At 65.6% G+C, this 16,116-nt stretch overlaps 1 protein-coding gene across 6 annotated transcripts; it reads right to left on the bottom strand.

Annotated features, from left to right (window-relative positions):
- Nucleotides 1-589: 589 nt before the first annotated feature.
- Nucleotides 590-15,873, bottom strand: IMPDH1 (inosine monophosphate dehydrogenase 1). 6 transcript variants are annotated; one of them, XM_065626795.1, is made up of 15 exons: nucleotides 15,807-15,873; nucleotides 14,198-14,296; nucleotides 13,938-13,986; nucleotides 13,306-13,407; nucleotides 11,821-11,895; nucleotides 11,531-11,737; nucleotides 10,384-10,471; nucleotides 9,011-9,161; nucleotides 7,672-7,796; nucleotides 5,200-5,283; nucleotides 4,253-4,396; nucleotides 3,643-3,799; nucleotides 3,434-3,559; nucleotides 3,268-3,351; nucleotides 590-997 (listed from the first exon to the last, which is right to left on the bottom strand). In XM_065626795.1, the coding sequence occupies exons 1-15, from the start codon at nucleotides 15,824-15,826 to the stop codon at nucleotides 976-978; spliced, it is 1,533 nt and encodes a 510-aa protein (XP_065482867.1). In that variant the 5' UTR covers nucleotides 15,827-15,873; the 3' UTR covers nucleotides 590-975. The 6 variants fall into 6 exon arrangements, with proteins under 6 accessions (XP_065482867.1, XP_065482866.1, XP_065482869.1 ...); XM_065626794.1 differs by having other exon boundaries at nucleotides 7,672-7,762; nucleotides 8,962-9,161; XM_065626797.1 differs by lacking the exon at nucleotides 3,643-3,799 and having other exon boundaries at nucleotides 8,962-9,161.
- Nucleotides 15,874-16,116: the final 243 nt, after the last annotated feature.

The following is a 16,116-nucleotide window of genomic DNA, read 5'->3' on the forward strand; positions in this document are numbered from 1 at the left end:
CTGTGCCATGATGTGCAAAATCATACCCACAGTGTGCAAACTAATGCCCATGGTGTGCAAAGCTGTGCCACGGTGTGCAAAGCCACATCTGTAGTGTGCAAAGTCATACCCACGGTGCAAACCTGTGCCACACTGTACAAAGCCGTGCCACAGTGTGCAAAGCCATACCTGTGGTGTGCAAAGCTGTACCATGGTGTGCAAGGCTGTGCCAGAGTGCAAGGGCATGCTGTGGTGTGCAAACCTGTGCCGTAGTGTGCAAGGTTGTGCCACGGTGGGCAAGAAACTGCACCATGCTGTGCAAAGTCATGCCCATGGTGTGTAAGAGCATGCCAAGGTGTGCAAAGCTGTGTCACGGAGCGCAAACTCATGCCCGTGGTGTGCAAAGTCATCCCCACTGTGTGCAAAGCTGTGCCACAGGGTGCAAGGCTGTGCCATGGTGTGCAAATTCCTGCTCATGGTGTGCAAAGCTGTGCCATGGTGTGCAAAGCTGTGCTGTGGCGTGCAAACTTGTGCCAAGGTGTGTAAGACCATGCCGTGGTGTGCAAAGCTGTGCCATGGTGTGCAATGTCATACCCAGGGGCCAGTGCTGGATGCTCCAACTCTTTATTAACACCTGGATACAGCGCGGTGCCCCCCACACCAGAGAGGGCCACAGGGATGGGGGGTCCCCTAGGTGCAGGGGGGGCTGGGGGGCAGGCGTGGCCCCCCCCCTCAATAGGGGGTCCCCCCGTCCCCCCCCGGCTGGGGCAAAGTGGGGTTTGGGGGGAGCGAGGGGCAAGCAGCAGGTGCTACATCCTATGGGGTGCAGCACCCCGGGGCCCCCCCAAAAGCCCCTGAGTGCTGGGGGGGGCGGGTGGGAGGTCCCCATGGCCACGGGGTGCCGGGGGGGGCTGGCCGGGGGGGTCCAGCCCGTAGTGCAAAGCCAGCCCCGGGGCGGCACTAGCAGCGGGGGGGGGCGGCTGGGGGGGCCCCTCCTCAGTACAGCTGCTTCTCGTACCTGTGGGGCAGAGGCGGGGTCAGCGGGGAGTCCCACACCCCACACCCCCCCCTGCAGCTGGCACCACGTCAGATCCTGGCTGGGAAATCTGGGGTGCCCCCCACAGTCCCCTGAGCCCCCCCTCTGTCTATCTGGGGGGTGGCGGGTGGCGGGGCCCCCCCATCAGTGCCCCCCCCCTGGCACCCCACGGTGGGGGGGGACGGGCCGGTTACTTACGTGGCAGAACCGTAACGCTACGGTGGCGGCATGGAAAGAGACAGAAGGTGACGCGGTCACCCCGGCACGTGGCACGGTGACCCCCCTGGCCCCCGCAGCACCGGCACCGCCATCCGACCCGGTGACCCGGCACCGGGCCTGGTCTGGCCATAGAGAGCACGGCCAGGGTGGCCAACAGGCCAACCAGCATCTTGGGTAGTCAACCAGGCAACTAAGCAGCATCCTGGTCAACTAACCAGCCAACTAATCAGCATCCTGGCCAACTAACCAGCCAACTAACTAGCATCCCAGACAACTAACCAGCCAGCCAACCAGTGTCCTAGACAACTAACCAGCCAGCCAACCAGTGTCCCAGACAACTAATCAGCCAGCAAACCAGCATGCAAACTGGTTGACCCACCAGCCAACCAGCTAGCCAACCAACTGGCCAACCAACTGGCCAACCGGCAGCTCAACCAGTTGAGCAACCTCAGCCAACCAGCAGATCAACCAGCCAGTTGACCACCTTCTCAACCAACCAACCAGCTTTTCAACCAGCCAACCAGCATCTTGGTCAACCAACCAGTCAACCAGCACCTGAACCAGCCAGCTGACTACAACCAACCAGCAACCCAACTGGTTGACCAGTCACAGCTAACCAGCAACCTGGCCGACCAACCAGCATCTCAAGCACCTCAAGCAGCCAACCAACCACAGCCAACTAACAAATTGGTCAGTCAACCAACCAGCATCCCAACTAGTTGACCCACCACAGCCAACCAGCGTCTTGGCCATCAAGGCAACCAACCATAGCCAACCAGCAACTCAACTAGTTGACCAGTCACAACCAACCAGCAACCTGGCGAACCAACCAGCAGCTCAAGCAGCCAATCAACCACAGCCAACCAGCAACCCAACCAGTTGACGAGGCACAGCCAACCAGTATATTGGGCAACCAATCAGCATCTCAACCAGCCAATCAGCATCTTGGCCAGTAAGGTAACCAACCCCAGCCAACCAGCATCCTGGTCAACCAACCAACCAACCAGCACCTGAACCAACCAACCAACCCCAGCCAACCAGCATCCTGGTCAACCAACCAACCAACCAGCACCTCAATCAGCCAACCAGCCCCAGCCAACCAGCATCTCAACCAACCAACCATGGCCAACCAGCACCTCAACCAGCCAACCAACCCCAGCCAACCAGCAACACAACCAGTTGACCAACCACAGCCTTAACCAGCCAATCAGCATCTTGGCCAACCAGCCAACCAACCTCAGCCAACCAGCAATACAACCAGTTGACCAACCACAGCCAACCGGCAACTTGCCATACAAGCCCCGCCCCCTGCACAAGCTCCGCCCCAGGTGGGGGCACCCAATGGGGTGAATTAAACAACTGCTGCACCCCGGCTGTCACTGGTGGGGGGCACTGACCCCACTGGGGGCGCCCCTGGGTGAGACGCCCCCACCGGCTCTGCCTGTTCCCCCCCCCCAGGTTGCTCCCCCAGTCCGGACCAGCAACCCCAGTATCGGGGTGTCCCCATGGTGGGGAGGGTGGCCCAGAGCCGGGGGGGAGCTGGGACCCCCAAAACCCAGCGCTGGGGCAATTGGGTGTCCCCCCACCTGGCACTGGTGTAACTGGGTGCCCCCTCCACCCCAGCATTTGGGTAACTGGGTACCCCTCCTCCCAGCACAGGGGTGACTGGGTGCTCTGGGGTAACTGGGTGCCCCCCCCAACCTGGCACTGGGGCAATGGGGTGGCCCCCCCCATTCAGCAGTGAGGTAATGGGGTGCCCCCCCTATCCAGTACTGGGGTATCTGGGTGCTCTGGGGTAACTGGGTGCTCCCCGCCCTGTCCCCAGCATTTGGGTAACTGGACGCCCCCCACCCTGGCAGTGGGGCAACGGGATGCCCCCCCGCCCCGATTCAGCACTGGGGTAACTAGGTGCTCCCCCACTGTTCTTACCCCCCGCCTCTGCCCCCCCCGTGCCCCGGGTGGGGCACAAGCCGGATCTGACGTGGTGCCACCGCATCGTCCCCAAATCCCCCCCCCATAAACCCCCCACTCACGAGTGCAGCCCGTGGACCCCCCCCTCGATCTGCGCTGCCATCGTCCTCCTCTCGAACTTCAGCTCCCCCGAGTACATCATGGCCCTGGGTGACATGGGGCGGGTGTCAGCGGGGTGACCCCCCCCCCAATTGTCCCCTGTCCCCCCCCCGCGCCCCCCCCGCTCACCGCAGCACCGAGAGGCTCCTGGCGCCCATGTCCTGGCAGCCGTGCTGGATCCCGGCCAGCAGGTACGGGACAAACTGGTGCACGGAGCCCGACCCCCCCGCGCTCACCTTCACCTTGTCACCCTCGCTGCGGGGGGGACACACACACAATGGGGCGGGGGGGGCACGTGGCAGGGGGTGTCACACCCCTCCGCCCCCCCTGTGCGGTACCTGAGGTAGCGTTTTTGGGGGGTGCTGTTGCTGCTCCTCTCCGGGGGGTCCAGGGGAGCTGGGACCCCCCCGCGCTGGGACAGTCGCCCCCCCTCCGGGAAGAAGAGGCCCCCCCCCGGCGCCTCCGAGGTGGCGGCCAGCAGGGACCCCAGCATCACTGTGGGGGGGCGCCCATGAGAACACCCCCCAGGGACCCAGCATCACTGTGGGGGGGCGCCCATGAGAACACCCCCCAGGGACCCAGCATCACTGCGGGGGGGCGCCCATGAGCATCCCCCACTTGGGACCCCCCCAGGGCAGAACCATTATGAGTGCAGGGAGGTGACAACCACGAGACCCCCCCCAGGGTGATACCATTATGGATGTGGGGGGGTTAATAGCCATGAGACCCCGTCCCCAGGGTGACACCACTATGGATGTGGGGGGGACATGCCCATGGGACCCCCCAGGGTGACACCACTATGGATGTGGGGGGACATGCCCATGGGACCCCCCAGGGTGACACCATTATGGGTGCGGGGAGCAACAGCCACGAGACCCCAGGGTGATATCATTACATCTGCAGGGGGGCAACAACCGCGAGCCCCCCGGGGTTCCGTGCCCCCCTCACCCGTGGACGCCCCCAGCGCCAGCGCCTTCACCACGTGTCCCACGGTGCGGATCCCGCCGTCCGCGATCACCGGGACCCCGAACCGCCGCGCGTACTCGGCCACCTTGTACACGGCCGTGCCCTGCGGCCGCCCGCTGCCCAGCGCTGCGCACCGAGCGGGCTCAGCGCGGCGGGACGCGGGCGGGACGCGGGGGGCAGGAAAACGGGGGGCAGAACACGGGGGGCGGGACGCGGGGGGCAGAACGTGGGGGGCAGGAACAAGGGGGGCAGAACACGGGGGGCAGAACGCGGGGGGCAGGAAAACGGGGGGTCAGGAACGCGGGGGGCAGGAACACGGGGGGCAGAACACGGGGGGCAGAACACGGGGGGCGGGACGCGGGGGCAGAACACGGGGGGCAGGAACAAGGTGGGCAGAACACGGGGGGCAGAACGCGGGGGGCAGAACGCGGGGGGCAGAACATGGGGGGCGGGAACGCGGGGGGCAGGAACACGGGGGGCAGGGACAAGGGGGGCAGAACGTGGGGGGCAGGAACAAGGGGGGCAGAACGCGGTGGGCAGAACGCAGGGGGCAGGAACGCGGGTGGTCAGGAACGCGGGGGCAGAACATGGGGGGCAGGAACACGGGGGCAGAACGCGGGGGCAGAACATGGGGGCAGAACACGGGGGTCAGGAACAAGGGGGGCAGAACACGGGGGTCAGGAACATGGGGGGCAGGAACACAGAGGGGGAGAAACACGGGGGGCAGAAACACAGGGAGGCAGCACCCATGACAACGGGGCAGCACCCACGGCGGGGGAGTCAGCACCTATGGGGGTCACAGCACCCATGGCAGGGGCAGCACCGAGGGGGGGAGCACCCACTGGGGGGGTAAGCACCCATGGGGGGGCAGCACACATTGGGGGCAGCACACATTGGGGGCAGCACACACTGTGGGGGGCAGCACCCACCTTCCTGCGCGCCCCCCCCCATGCCCACCCGCAGGGCGTCGGCGCCGGCGTCGATCAGGTTCTTGGCCTGGGCGGCCGTCACCACTGTGACCGGGGGGGACAGGGTGACCCCCGGGACACCCCCTGGGCACTGTGCCCCGTTTTCCTACCCCCACCACCCCGAATCCTCACCCCCGGCACCCTTGTTCACTGTCCCTATGGCACCCCAAATCCCCACCCCATGGCACCCCCAAATCCTCACCTTGCTGCACCCCAAATCCCCACCGCATGGCACCCCCAAATCCTCACCCCACTGCACGCCAAATCATCGCCATACTGCACCCCAAATCCTTAACTCATTGCACCCCAAGCCTCCCCTGCACCCCATTGCACCCCAAAGCCCTGCCCTGCTCCCCGCCCTATGGCACCCCAAATCCTTACCCACTGCATCCCAAATCCCCACCCCATGGCACCCCAAATCCTCACCTCATGGCACCCGAAATCCTCACCCCACAGCGCCCCAAATCCTCACCCCATGGCACCCCAAATCCTTAACTCATTGCACCCCAATCCTCTCCTGCACCCTATTGCACCCCAAATCCCTGCCCTGCTCCCCATCCTATGGCACCCCAAATCCTTACCCACTGCACCCCAAATCCCCATCCCAGGGGACCCTGAAATCCTCACCATACTGCACCCCAAATCCTCACCCCACTGCATCCCAAATCCCCACCCCATGGCACCCCCAAATCCTCACCCCACTGCATCCCAAATCCCCACCTCACAGCACCCCAAATCCTCACCCCATGGCACCCCAAATCCTTAACTCATTGCACCCCAATCCTCTCCTGCACCCTATTGCACCCCAAATCCCTGCCCTGCTCCCCATCCTATGGCACCCGAAATCCTCACCCCACTGCACCCCAAATCCCCACCTCATGGGACCCCGAAATCCTCACGATACTGCACCCCAAATCCTCACCCCACTGCACCCGAAATCTTTAACTCATTGCACCCGAATCCTCCCCATGCCCCAAATCCCTGCTCTGCTCCCCACCCTATGGCACCCCAGATCCTTATCCACTGCACGCAAATACCCACCCCAGTGCACCCTAAATACCCCCCTCATGGCACCCCAATCCCCCCCAACAGCACCCCCACACCCCCCGTGCTCTGTAACTCAGCACACCCCAAATCCTCACCCCACTGCACCCCAAGTCCTCACCTCATTACACCCCCAACCCTTAACTCATTGCACCCCAAATCCCTGCCCTGCTCCCCATCCCACTGCCCCCCCAAGCCCCAGCCCTGGCCCCCCACCCCCCTGCCCCACAGCGCCCCCCCTTCTCCCTCCCCGACCCAAATGGGGCGCCCCACACTCCTGAGCCCCCTGCACCCCCCGCAGCGACTGACCCCCCCGGGGTGCCCCCCTCCAGCCCCCCCACAATGGTGTGCCCTGTCCCCCCCCGCACTGTTGCCGTCCCCCTCCCAGTGTCCCCCTTGTCACTGTTGTCCCCCCCTTTGCCCCCCCCGGCTGTCCCCCCCATAGTCACCCCCTGTCACCCTTGCCCTCCTCGAGGTGTCCCCCCCCATCACCATTGTCCCCTTCCCAATGACCCGTCCTGCAGTGCCCCCCCATCCCGGGTGCCCCCCGATATGTGCCCCCCCTGTTGGCCCCCCCCCACTGGTGTCCCCCCCAGTACCTCCTCCTCACCATCACCCCCTCCCCAGTTCCCCTCCACTCCCGCTACCCCCCGGGATGTCCCCGCCGTGTTCCCCGTGTCCCTCCCCGTGCCCCCCGTGCCCCCCGTGTCCCTCGTGCTCCCCATGCCCTCCATGTCCCCCGTATCCCCCGTGCCCCCCCGTATCTCCCATGTACCCTGTGCCCCCCGTGCCCACCGTGTCCCTCCGTGTCCCCCTGTGTCCCCTCTGTCCCTCGTGCTCCCCATGCCCCGCATGTCCCCCGTATCCCCCCTGTGCCCCCCGTGTCCCCCGTATCCCCCATGTACCACGTGCCCCCCGTGTCCCCCTGTCCCCTGTGTCCCCCTGTGTCCCCCATGTCCCCCATATCCCCTGTGCCCCCCGTGTCCCCCGTATCCCCCATGTACCCCGTGCCCCCCGTGTCCCCCCATGTCCCCCTGTGTCCCCCCGTGTCCCCCGTGCCCCCCATGTCCCCCATATCCCCCCGTGCCCCCTGTGCCCCCCATGTCCCCCATATCCCCCCATGTCCCCCCGTGTCCCCCATATCCCCTGTGCCCCCCGTGTCCCCCGTATCCCCCATGTACCCCGTGCCCCCCGTGTCCCCCCATGTCCCCCTGTGTCCCCCCGTGTCCCCCGTGCCCCCCATGTCCCCCATATCCCGCCGTGCCCCCTGTGCCCCCCATGTCCCCCGTATCCTCCCATGTCCCCCCGTGTCCCCCATGCCCCCTGTGCCCCCCGTGCCCCCCATGCCCCCCGTGCTCCCCGTGCCCCCCATGTCCCCTGTCCCCTCACCGCTGCCGCCGATGACCTGCAGAGCCGGGTAGCGCTGCTTGATGTAGTGGATCATGGACACCTGGTACGTGGAGTTCCCCTGCGAGCAGTCCTGGGGGGCACGGCACAGTGGGGGGGACACTGTCCTGGGGGGCACGGCACAGTGGGGGGCACTGTGGGGGGTCACTGTGGGGGGTCACTGCGGGGGGGGGACAGTGCAGGGGGACACGGTGGGGGGAACAACCAATACGGGGGGGGGGGGAAAGAGGTGGGGGGGACACTGCAGGGAGCACGTGAGGGGGGGGACACACAGGGTGGGGGGGTGCAGTGGGTGCAGGGGGGATTGGGGTGCAATGAGTTAAGGATTTGGGGTGCCATGGGGTGAGGATTTGGGGTGCGCTGAGGTACAGGGCAGGGGTGGTGTGGGGGTGCTGTCGGGGGGGATTGGGGTGCAGTGGGGTGGGGAATTGGGGTGCCATAGGGTGGGAAATTGGGGTGCAGTGGGGTGAGGATTTGGGGTGCAGTATGGTGAGGATTTGGGGTGCCACAGAGTGAGGATTTGGGGTGCAATGGGGTGAGGATTTGGAGTGCAGTGGGGGGAGGATTTGGGGTGCAGTATGGTGAGGATTTGGGGTGCAGTGGGGTAAGGATGTGAGGTGCAGTGGGGTTGGGCTATAGGGTGCCAGGGGGTAAAGATGTGGGGTGCAGTGCAAGAGTGGCATGGGGTGCCATGGGGTGGGGAATGGGGGTGCGCTGGGGCGGATGTTTGGGATGCCGGGTAGAAAATATATTGGGGTGCTGTGGAGTGAGGATTTGGGGTGCCACGCGGTAGGGGTTTGGGGTGCAGTGGGGTAGGAAGCCAGGCAGGTAGCGCGGTGCATGGGGCAGGGATCTGGGGTACAATGGAGTGGCAATTTGGGGTGCCACAGGGTAAGGATTTGGGGTGCAGTGGGGTAAGGATTTGGGGTACCACAGGGTTACAATTTGGGGTGCAGTGGGGTGGGGATTTGGGGTGCCATAGGGTAAGGATTTGGGGTGCAGTGGGGCGGGGATTTGGGGTGCCCTGAGCTATCAATTTAGGGTGCTATGGGGTGGGGATTTGGCGTACCACAGGGCAAGGATTTGGGGTGCAGTGGGGCGGGAATTTGGGGTGCTCTGGGCTATCAATTTAGGGTGCTGTGGGGTGAGGATTTGGGGTGCCACAGGGCAAGGATTTGGGCTGCAGCGGGGTGGGGATTTGGGGTGCCCTGTTCTGCGGGACCGGGGATCCCCTGACCGCCCCCCCCCCCGTTTTTGGGGCTCCCCACCCACCAGCACCACCAGGTCGACGCGCGCCTGCGCCAGCAGGTCCAGCCGGTACCGGTCGTCCTGGCGCGTCCCCAGCGCCGCCCCGCACAGCAGCTGCTTCCGCGCGTCCTTGGACGCCCCCGGGTGCTCCCGGTTCTTGCGCAGGTCCGTGCGCGCCATGATGGCCACCAGCTCGTCACGCGCGTTCACGATCGGCAGCTTCCCTGGGGACACATGGGGACACCGGGGATGGGGATAGGGGGACATGGAGGTGACACCAGGGATAGGGATGTGGGAACCCCAAGGTGACCCCTCATTCACATGTGCCATGATGGCCACCAGCTCATCACACGCGTTCATCATCGTCAGCTTCCCTGGGGACAGGGAGGTGACACCAGGGATGGGGATGGGGGGACATGGACGTGACACCGGGGATGGGGGGACACAGAGGTGACCCATCATTCATGTGTGCCATGATGGCCACCAGCTCGTCACGCACGTTCGCAATCGGCACCTTCCCTGGGAACAGTGGGGGACATGGTGGTGACACTGGGGATGGGGGGACATGGAGGTGACACCAGGGATAGGGATGTGGGAACCCAAGGTGTCCCATCATTCATGTGTGCCATGATGGCCACCAGCTCGTCACGCGCGTTCACGATCGGCAGCTTCCCTGGGGGACAGCGGGGAACATGGTGGTGACACCAGGGATGGGGATGGGGGGACATGGAGGTGACACCAGGGATGGGGATCAGGTGATGTGGAGGTGGCCCCAAGGAACAGGAGGAAAAGATGACGACCCTGGGGATGGAGGGACATGGAGGTGACTCCATGGATGAGGATGGGGGAACATGGTGGTGACACCAGTGATGGGGACACACAGATGTGGAGGTGACACCAGGGATGGGGATAAGGTGATGTGGAGGTGGCCCCAAGGGATGGATGGACAAGGAGGTGACACCAGGGATGAGGATGGGAGGACAGAGGTGGCCCCAAGGGATGGGGGGACATGAAGATGACCCTGGGGAAGGGGGACATGGAGGTGACTCCAGGGACGGGGATGGAGGGATGTGGTGGTGACACCAGGGATGAGGAAGTGAAGGTGACACCAGGGATGGGTGGACACGGAGTGTCCCTGGTGTCCCCAGGGACAAGGTAACGTACAAGTTTCCCCAGGGATGGGGGGACATGCAAGTGACCCCAGGGATGGGGGGACAAAGAGGTGACCTCAGGGACTAGGATAATGTGGAGGTGACACCAGGGATGTCAGGACATGGAGATGACCTTAGGGACGGGGTGATGTGCAAGTGTCCCCAGGGACGGGGACAGAGTGATGTGGAGGTGACCCCAGCGATGAGGATGGGGGACACAGAGGTGTCCCCAGGGCAGGGGACAGGGTGGCATGGGGTGTCCCCGCGCTGGGGACAGTCCCCACACTGCCCGTACCCTTCTTGCTGCGCTGCAGGATCTCGTTGGCCTCTTTGAGGGTGACACCGGCTGGAGCCACCACCAGCTCGTTGCGTTTGGTCATCACCTGTGGGGACAGTGTCACCTGGGGGGGACAGAGGGACAGCCCGGGGACAGCCCCAGACATCTGGGGCCTGGGTGAGACCACCTGGCCCTGAGCCCCTCCACCCCATCCCACCCACCTCACCCTGTCCCTGCGTCACATCCCACCCCAGTGTCCCATCCCATCCCATCCCAGCGTCCCACCTCATCCCACCCCATCCCACCTCATCCCACCTCATCTTACCCCATCCCACCTCATCCCATCCCACCCCATCCCTCCATCCATCCCATCCCATCCATCCATCCCACCCATCCATCCATCCCATCCCTCCATCCATCCCATCCATCCATCTATCCCATCTCAACCATCCCATCCCATCCATCCATCCCATCCCATCCCATTGATCCATCCCACCCATCCATCCCATCCCTCCATCCATCCCATCCATCCATCTATCCCATCTATCCCATCCCATCCCTCCATCCATCCATCCCATCCCATTGATCCATCCCACCCATCCATCCCATCCATCCATCTCATCCATCCCAACCCTCCATTCATCCCATCCCTCCATCCATCCCATCCATCCATCTATCCCATCTCAACCATCCCATCCCATCCCTCCATCCATCCATCCCATCCCATCCCATTGATCCATCCCACCCACCCATCCCATCTGTCCATCCCATCCATCCATCTCATCCATCCCATCCCTCCATCCATCCCATCTATCCATCTATCCCATCTCAACCATCCCATCCCATCCCTCCATCCATCCATCCCATCCCATCCCATTGATCCATCCCACCCATCCATCCCATCTGTCCATCCCATCCATCCATCTCATTCATCCCATCCCTCCATCCATCCATCCCATCCCTCCATCCATCCATCCCATCCAATCCCTCCACCCCATCCATCCATCCCATCCCTCCATCCATCCATCCCACCCCATCCCATGCTGTCCCACCCCATCCCAATGTCCCCCCCACACCCCTGCCCCACATCCCATCCCTGCCCCACATCCCACATGCCATCAGCATCCTCCAACCTTCCCCACCCCTGCCCCACATCCCGCCCCACCTCCCCCAGGGCAGTGCCGTGGTCCCCCTGCCCCAGAAAGTCGATGTCCCTGGAGGTGACGATCCCCTCGAGTTTGCCCCCGAGCCGCCCGGTCTGGGTCAGGGGGATCCCCGAGAAGCCGAGCCGCAGCTTGGCCTCCCGCACGTCCCCCACCGTCTGCGCCGGGCTCATCACCAGCGGCTCCGTGATGAACCCCTGCTCGAACTTCTGGGGGGGACACATGGGAACAGCGTCCGGCGGCGGCCCGGGGGGGCTGCGGGATTGGGGGACACCCCCCGACCCCCTCCTACCTTCACCTTGCGCACCTCGTTGGCCTGGAACTCGGGGGTGCAGTTGTGGTGGATGATGCCGATGCCGCCCATCAGCTGGGGGGGGGAAGTGGGTGTCTGCACCCCTGAATCTGACTGGGAACCCCCACCCTGCACCCCCAAATCTGACTGGGGTGTGGGGACCCTGACCCAGAACCTCCAACCCACATAGGGATGGGAACTCGAATCCTGCACCCCGAAATCTGACTGGGGTGGGGACCCCCACCCCGCACCTCCATAATGGGGTGGGGACACTGACCCGAACCCCCAAATCAGACTGGGATGGACACCCCAATCCTGCACCCCCAAATCAGACAGGAGTGGGGACCCCAACCCTGCACCCCCATCATGGGGTGAGCACCCCCATCCTGCAGCCCCAAAACCATAGAGGGATGGACATCCCAACTCTGCACCCCCAAATCAGACAGGAGTGGGGACCCCAATCCTGCACCCCCAAATCATACAAGGACGGACACCACAAACCTGCACCCCCAAATCAGACAGGGGTGGGCACCTTGACCCTGCAGCCCCATCATGGGGTGGGGACCCTGACCCTGCACCCCCAAAATCATACAGGTATGGATGCCCCAAACTTGCACCCCTAAACCATACAGGGATGAGCACCCCGATCCTGCACCCCCAAATCAGAGGGAGGTGGACACCCCAAACCTGCATCCCCATAATGGGGTGAGCACCCCAACTCTGCACCCCCAAAACCATGCAGGAGTGGGGACCCCGCCTGACACCCCCAAATCTGACTGAGGTGGGGACCCCGAACCTGCACCCCCAAACCATACAGGGATGGACACCCCAAACCAGACTGGGGTGCGCACCCTAAACCTGCACCCACATCATGGGGTGGGGACCCCCACCCTGCACCCCAAAATCAGACAGGGATGAACACCCCGACTCTTCACCCCAAACCCAGCCGGGGTGGGCACCCCCTGTGTCCCCCCATGTCCCCTGTCCTCCCATGTCCCCCATGTCCCCCACGTCCCCCGTGCCCCCCATGTCCCCTGTGTCCCCATGTCCCCTGTCTCTCCCGTGTCCCTGTGTCCCCTGTCCCCTCCATGTCCCCCCATCCCCTGTGTCCCCCACATGTTCCCATGCCCCCTCATGTCCCTTGTCCCCCCATGTCCCCTGTCCCCGCTGTGTCCCTCATGTGCCCTGCCCCCCCATGTCCCCTGTCCCCGCCGTGTCCCCCATGTCCCCTGTCCCCGCCATGTCCTCCATGCCCCCCATGTCCCCTGTCCCCCTCGTGTCCCTCATGTCCCCTGTCCCCCCATGTCCCCTGTCCCCGCTGTGTCCCTCATGTGCCCTGTCCTCCCATGTCCCCTGTCCCCCCCGTGTCCCCCATGTCCCCTCTCCCCGCCATGTCCCCCATGCCCCCCATGTCCCCTGTCCCCCTCGTGTCCCTCATGTCCCCTGTGCCCCCTGTCCCCTGTCCCCCGTCCTGTCCCCGCTCACGGCCATGGCGATGGCCATGTCGGCCTCGGTGACGGTGTCCAGGGGGGCCGAGACCAGGGGGGTGTTGAGGGTGATGGTTCGGGTCAGCGCCGAGGTCAGGTCCTGGGGGGCACACCCTGCTGGGGGGACCCCAAAACACCAGCGGGGACCCCCCCACAGCCACCGGGGGCCCAGGAGACCCCCCCACATTGCGGAGATGCGGAGTGTGGAACCCGCACCCCCAAAAAGTCGGGGTGGCCCCATGTCACGTGCTCAGCCGGGGGGGGCACAGGGTTGTCACCCATCAGGGGGCACAGGGACGTCACTCTGTGAGGTACAGGGATGTCACATGGGGGGACACAGGGATGTCACCTGGGGGGGAACACGGGGATGTCACCCCATGGGGGGCACAGGGATGTCACCACGAGGGGACACAGGGATGTCACCCTGGAGGGTACAGGGATGTCACATGGAGGGGAGGACAGGGATGTCACCCTGGGAGGTACAGGGATGTCACCTGGGGGGGGACATGGGGATGTCACCTGGGGGGGATACAGGGATGTTACCCCATGGGGGGCACAGGGATGTCACCCTGGGAGGTACAGGGATGTCACCCGGGGGGTCCCACTGTCCCGGGGGGTCCCAGGACTCACCACCTCGTCCGCCGTGAAGTCGATGAAGCCGGGGAGGATGAGGAAGTCACTGCGGGGGGGACAAAGGGACCGGGGGGGGTCACCACGGCTGGGACCCCCCAGCAGCCAGGAACCCCCCAAAGACGTGACCCCCCCGCAAAGTGACACAGCCCCACGCAGGGGACCACAGACTGGGGACGCCCCGGATGGGGCTGGCTGGGGGGGTGTGGGGGGGTTTGGGGGTACCGGGGGGTTTTGGGGGGTGGGGGGGTCACCCATACTTGTAGGTGAGGCCGGCGGAGGAGGCGAAGAGCTGCTGGGCCGTCAGCCCGTCCTCGGGGACGTACCCGGTGTCCCCGCTGATCAGGTAGTCGGCCATGCTGGGGACAGGGGGACAGGGGGCACTGGGACCCAGCGGGACCCCCAGCGGGACCCCCCACACCCGGACCAGCACCAGGACCCCCACCGGGACCCCCCATCCTCAGCAGGACACCCACCTAAACCGGGACCCCCATTGGGACCCCCCACTCCCACTGGGACCCCCACTGGGACCCCCCACACCCAGACCACCACCAAGACCCCCATCCTCACCAGGATCCCACTGGGACCCCCATGGGGACCCCCCCACACCCGGACCACCACCAAGACCCCCATCCTCACCAGGATCCCACTGAGACCCCCACGGGGACCCCCCCACACCCGGACCACCACCAGGACCCCCATCCTCACCAGGATCCCACTGGGACCCCCACCCGAACCGGGACGCCCCCTGGGACCCTCATCCCCACCGGGACCACCACTAGGACCCCCCACTCAAACTGGGAGCCCCAGTGGGACTCCCCACCTGCACTGGGACATACCCCCAGGACCCCCAGCTGCACTGGGACCCCCACCCAAACCAGGACCCCACTGGGACCCCCATCCCTACCGGGACCCCCACCAGGGACCCCACTCAAACTGGGAGCACCACCGGGACCCCCATCCCCACCGGGACCTCCCACCGGGACCCCCAGCTGCACCTGGACACCCACTGGGACCCCCCATCCTCACTGGAACCCCCCCAGGACCCCCCACCCGCACTGGGACCCTCCCCAGGACCCCCCACCCGCACTGGGACCCCCACCAGAACCCCCAGCTGCACTGGGACCTCCACCCTGACTGGAACTCCCCTCCGGGACCCCCACCCCCGAGAACCCCCATCCTCACTAGGACCCCCCCCATCCTCAAAGGATGCCAAAGGGTGCCCCCCCCCATTGGCACCAGAACCCCCACTGGGAGCCCATCATTAGCACTGGGACCCCCCCAGCACCAGAACCCCCACTGGGACCCCATCATTAGCACTGGGACCCCCCCCGGGCACCGGGACCCCCACCCACATCCCCACCTGGCAGGGCCGGTGCCAGGGGGGGCCCGTTCCCGGGGGTCCCACTGCTGGGGGGTCCCGGGGGGGGTCCCGGCGCGTTGCGGTGCCGGCACCCGCAGCGGCCCCGGCGCAGGGCGTGGCCGTGGGCGTGGCCGTGGCCACCCCGCGGTGGGCGGTGCCAAGACCGGGACCGGCCGCCGCAGCGCCCCGCCCCCCCCGCTCCCAGCCTGCCCCACTGCCCCCCCCCGCACCTCCCAGTAACCCCCCTTCTCCTCCCAGTAACCCTCCCCCAACCTCCCAGTGCCCCCCCCCACACCCATTAATCCCCCCTCCCTCCCAAAAACTTCCACTAACCCCCCCATGCGGCCCCCCCCCGCCCCACCAACCTCCCAGTAACTCCCCAGTGCTGCCTCATCCTCCCCCATTAACACCACAGCGCCCCCCCCCAGCCTCCCAGTAACCCCCCCGCGCTGTCCCTGCGTGTCCCAGTTACCCCCCAGTGCCTCCCCAGTAACCCCCCCCGGTACCTGGGTTCCCCCTCGCCCATGGCGCTGAGCGCCGGAGCGGTGGGCGGGGCCGTGGGCGGGGCGGGACCCCGCCCCGCCCACGGCCCCGCCCACCGCTCCGGCGCTCAGCGCCGCGCTGGCCCCGCCCACCACCCCACAGACCACGCCCCCTCTTTTGGCCCCGCCCCTCAGCGTGTCCCCAAATCCCCCCTCGCTGGGCCCGATCCGGCCACCCCTCGGTTTTGGGGGGCGTCCCTGGGATTCAGTGTCCCCTCGCCTTAGGGGGCACCCCCTTTTTTTAGTGCGCACCCCCTTGATTTCGGGGTGCACC

The sequence above is a fragment of the Caloenas nicobarica genome, chromosome 1 (genome assembly GCF_036013445.1).
Source record: "Caloenas nicobarica isolate bCalNic1 chromosome 1, bCalNic1.hap1, whole genome shotgun sequence".
Taxonomy (NCBI): Eukaryota; Metazoa; Chordata; class Aves; order Columbiformes; family Columbidae; genus Caloenas; species Caloenas nicobarica.

Coding starts and splice junctions, on each gene's coding strand:
- IMPDH1 (XM_065626794.1), bottom strand. CDS start 15,826: ATGGGCGAGGGGGAACCCAG. Junction 13,987..14,197: donor TCCGCCGGCCTCACCTACAA/GTATGGGTGACC, acceptor TCCCCCCCGCAG/TGACTTCCTCATCCTCCCCG. Junction 3,800..4,252: donor GGCGCTGGGGGCGTCCACGG/GTGAGGGGGGCA, acceptor GCCCCCCCACAG/TGATGCTGGGGTCCCTGCTG.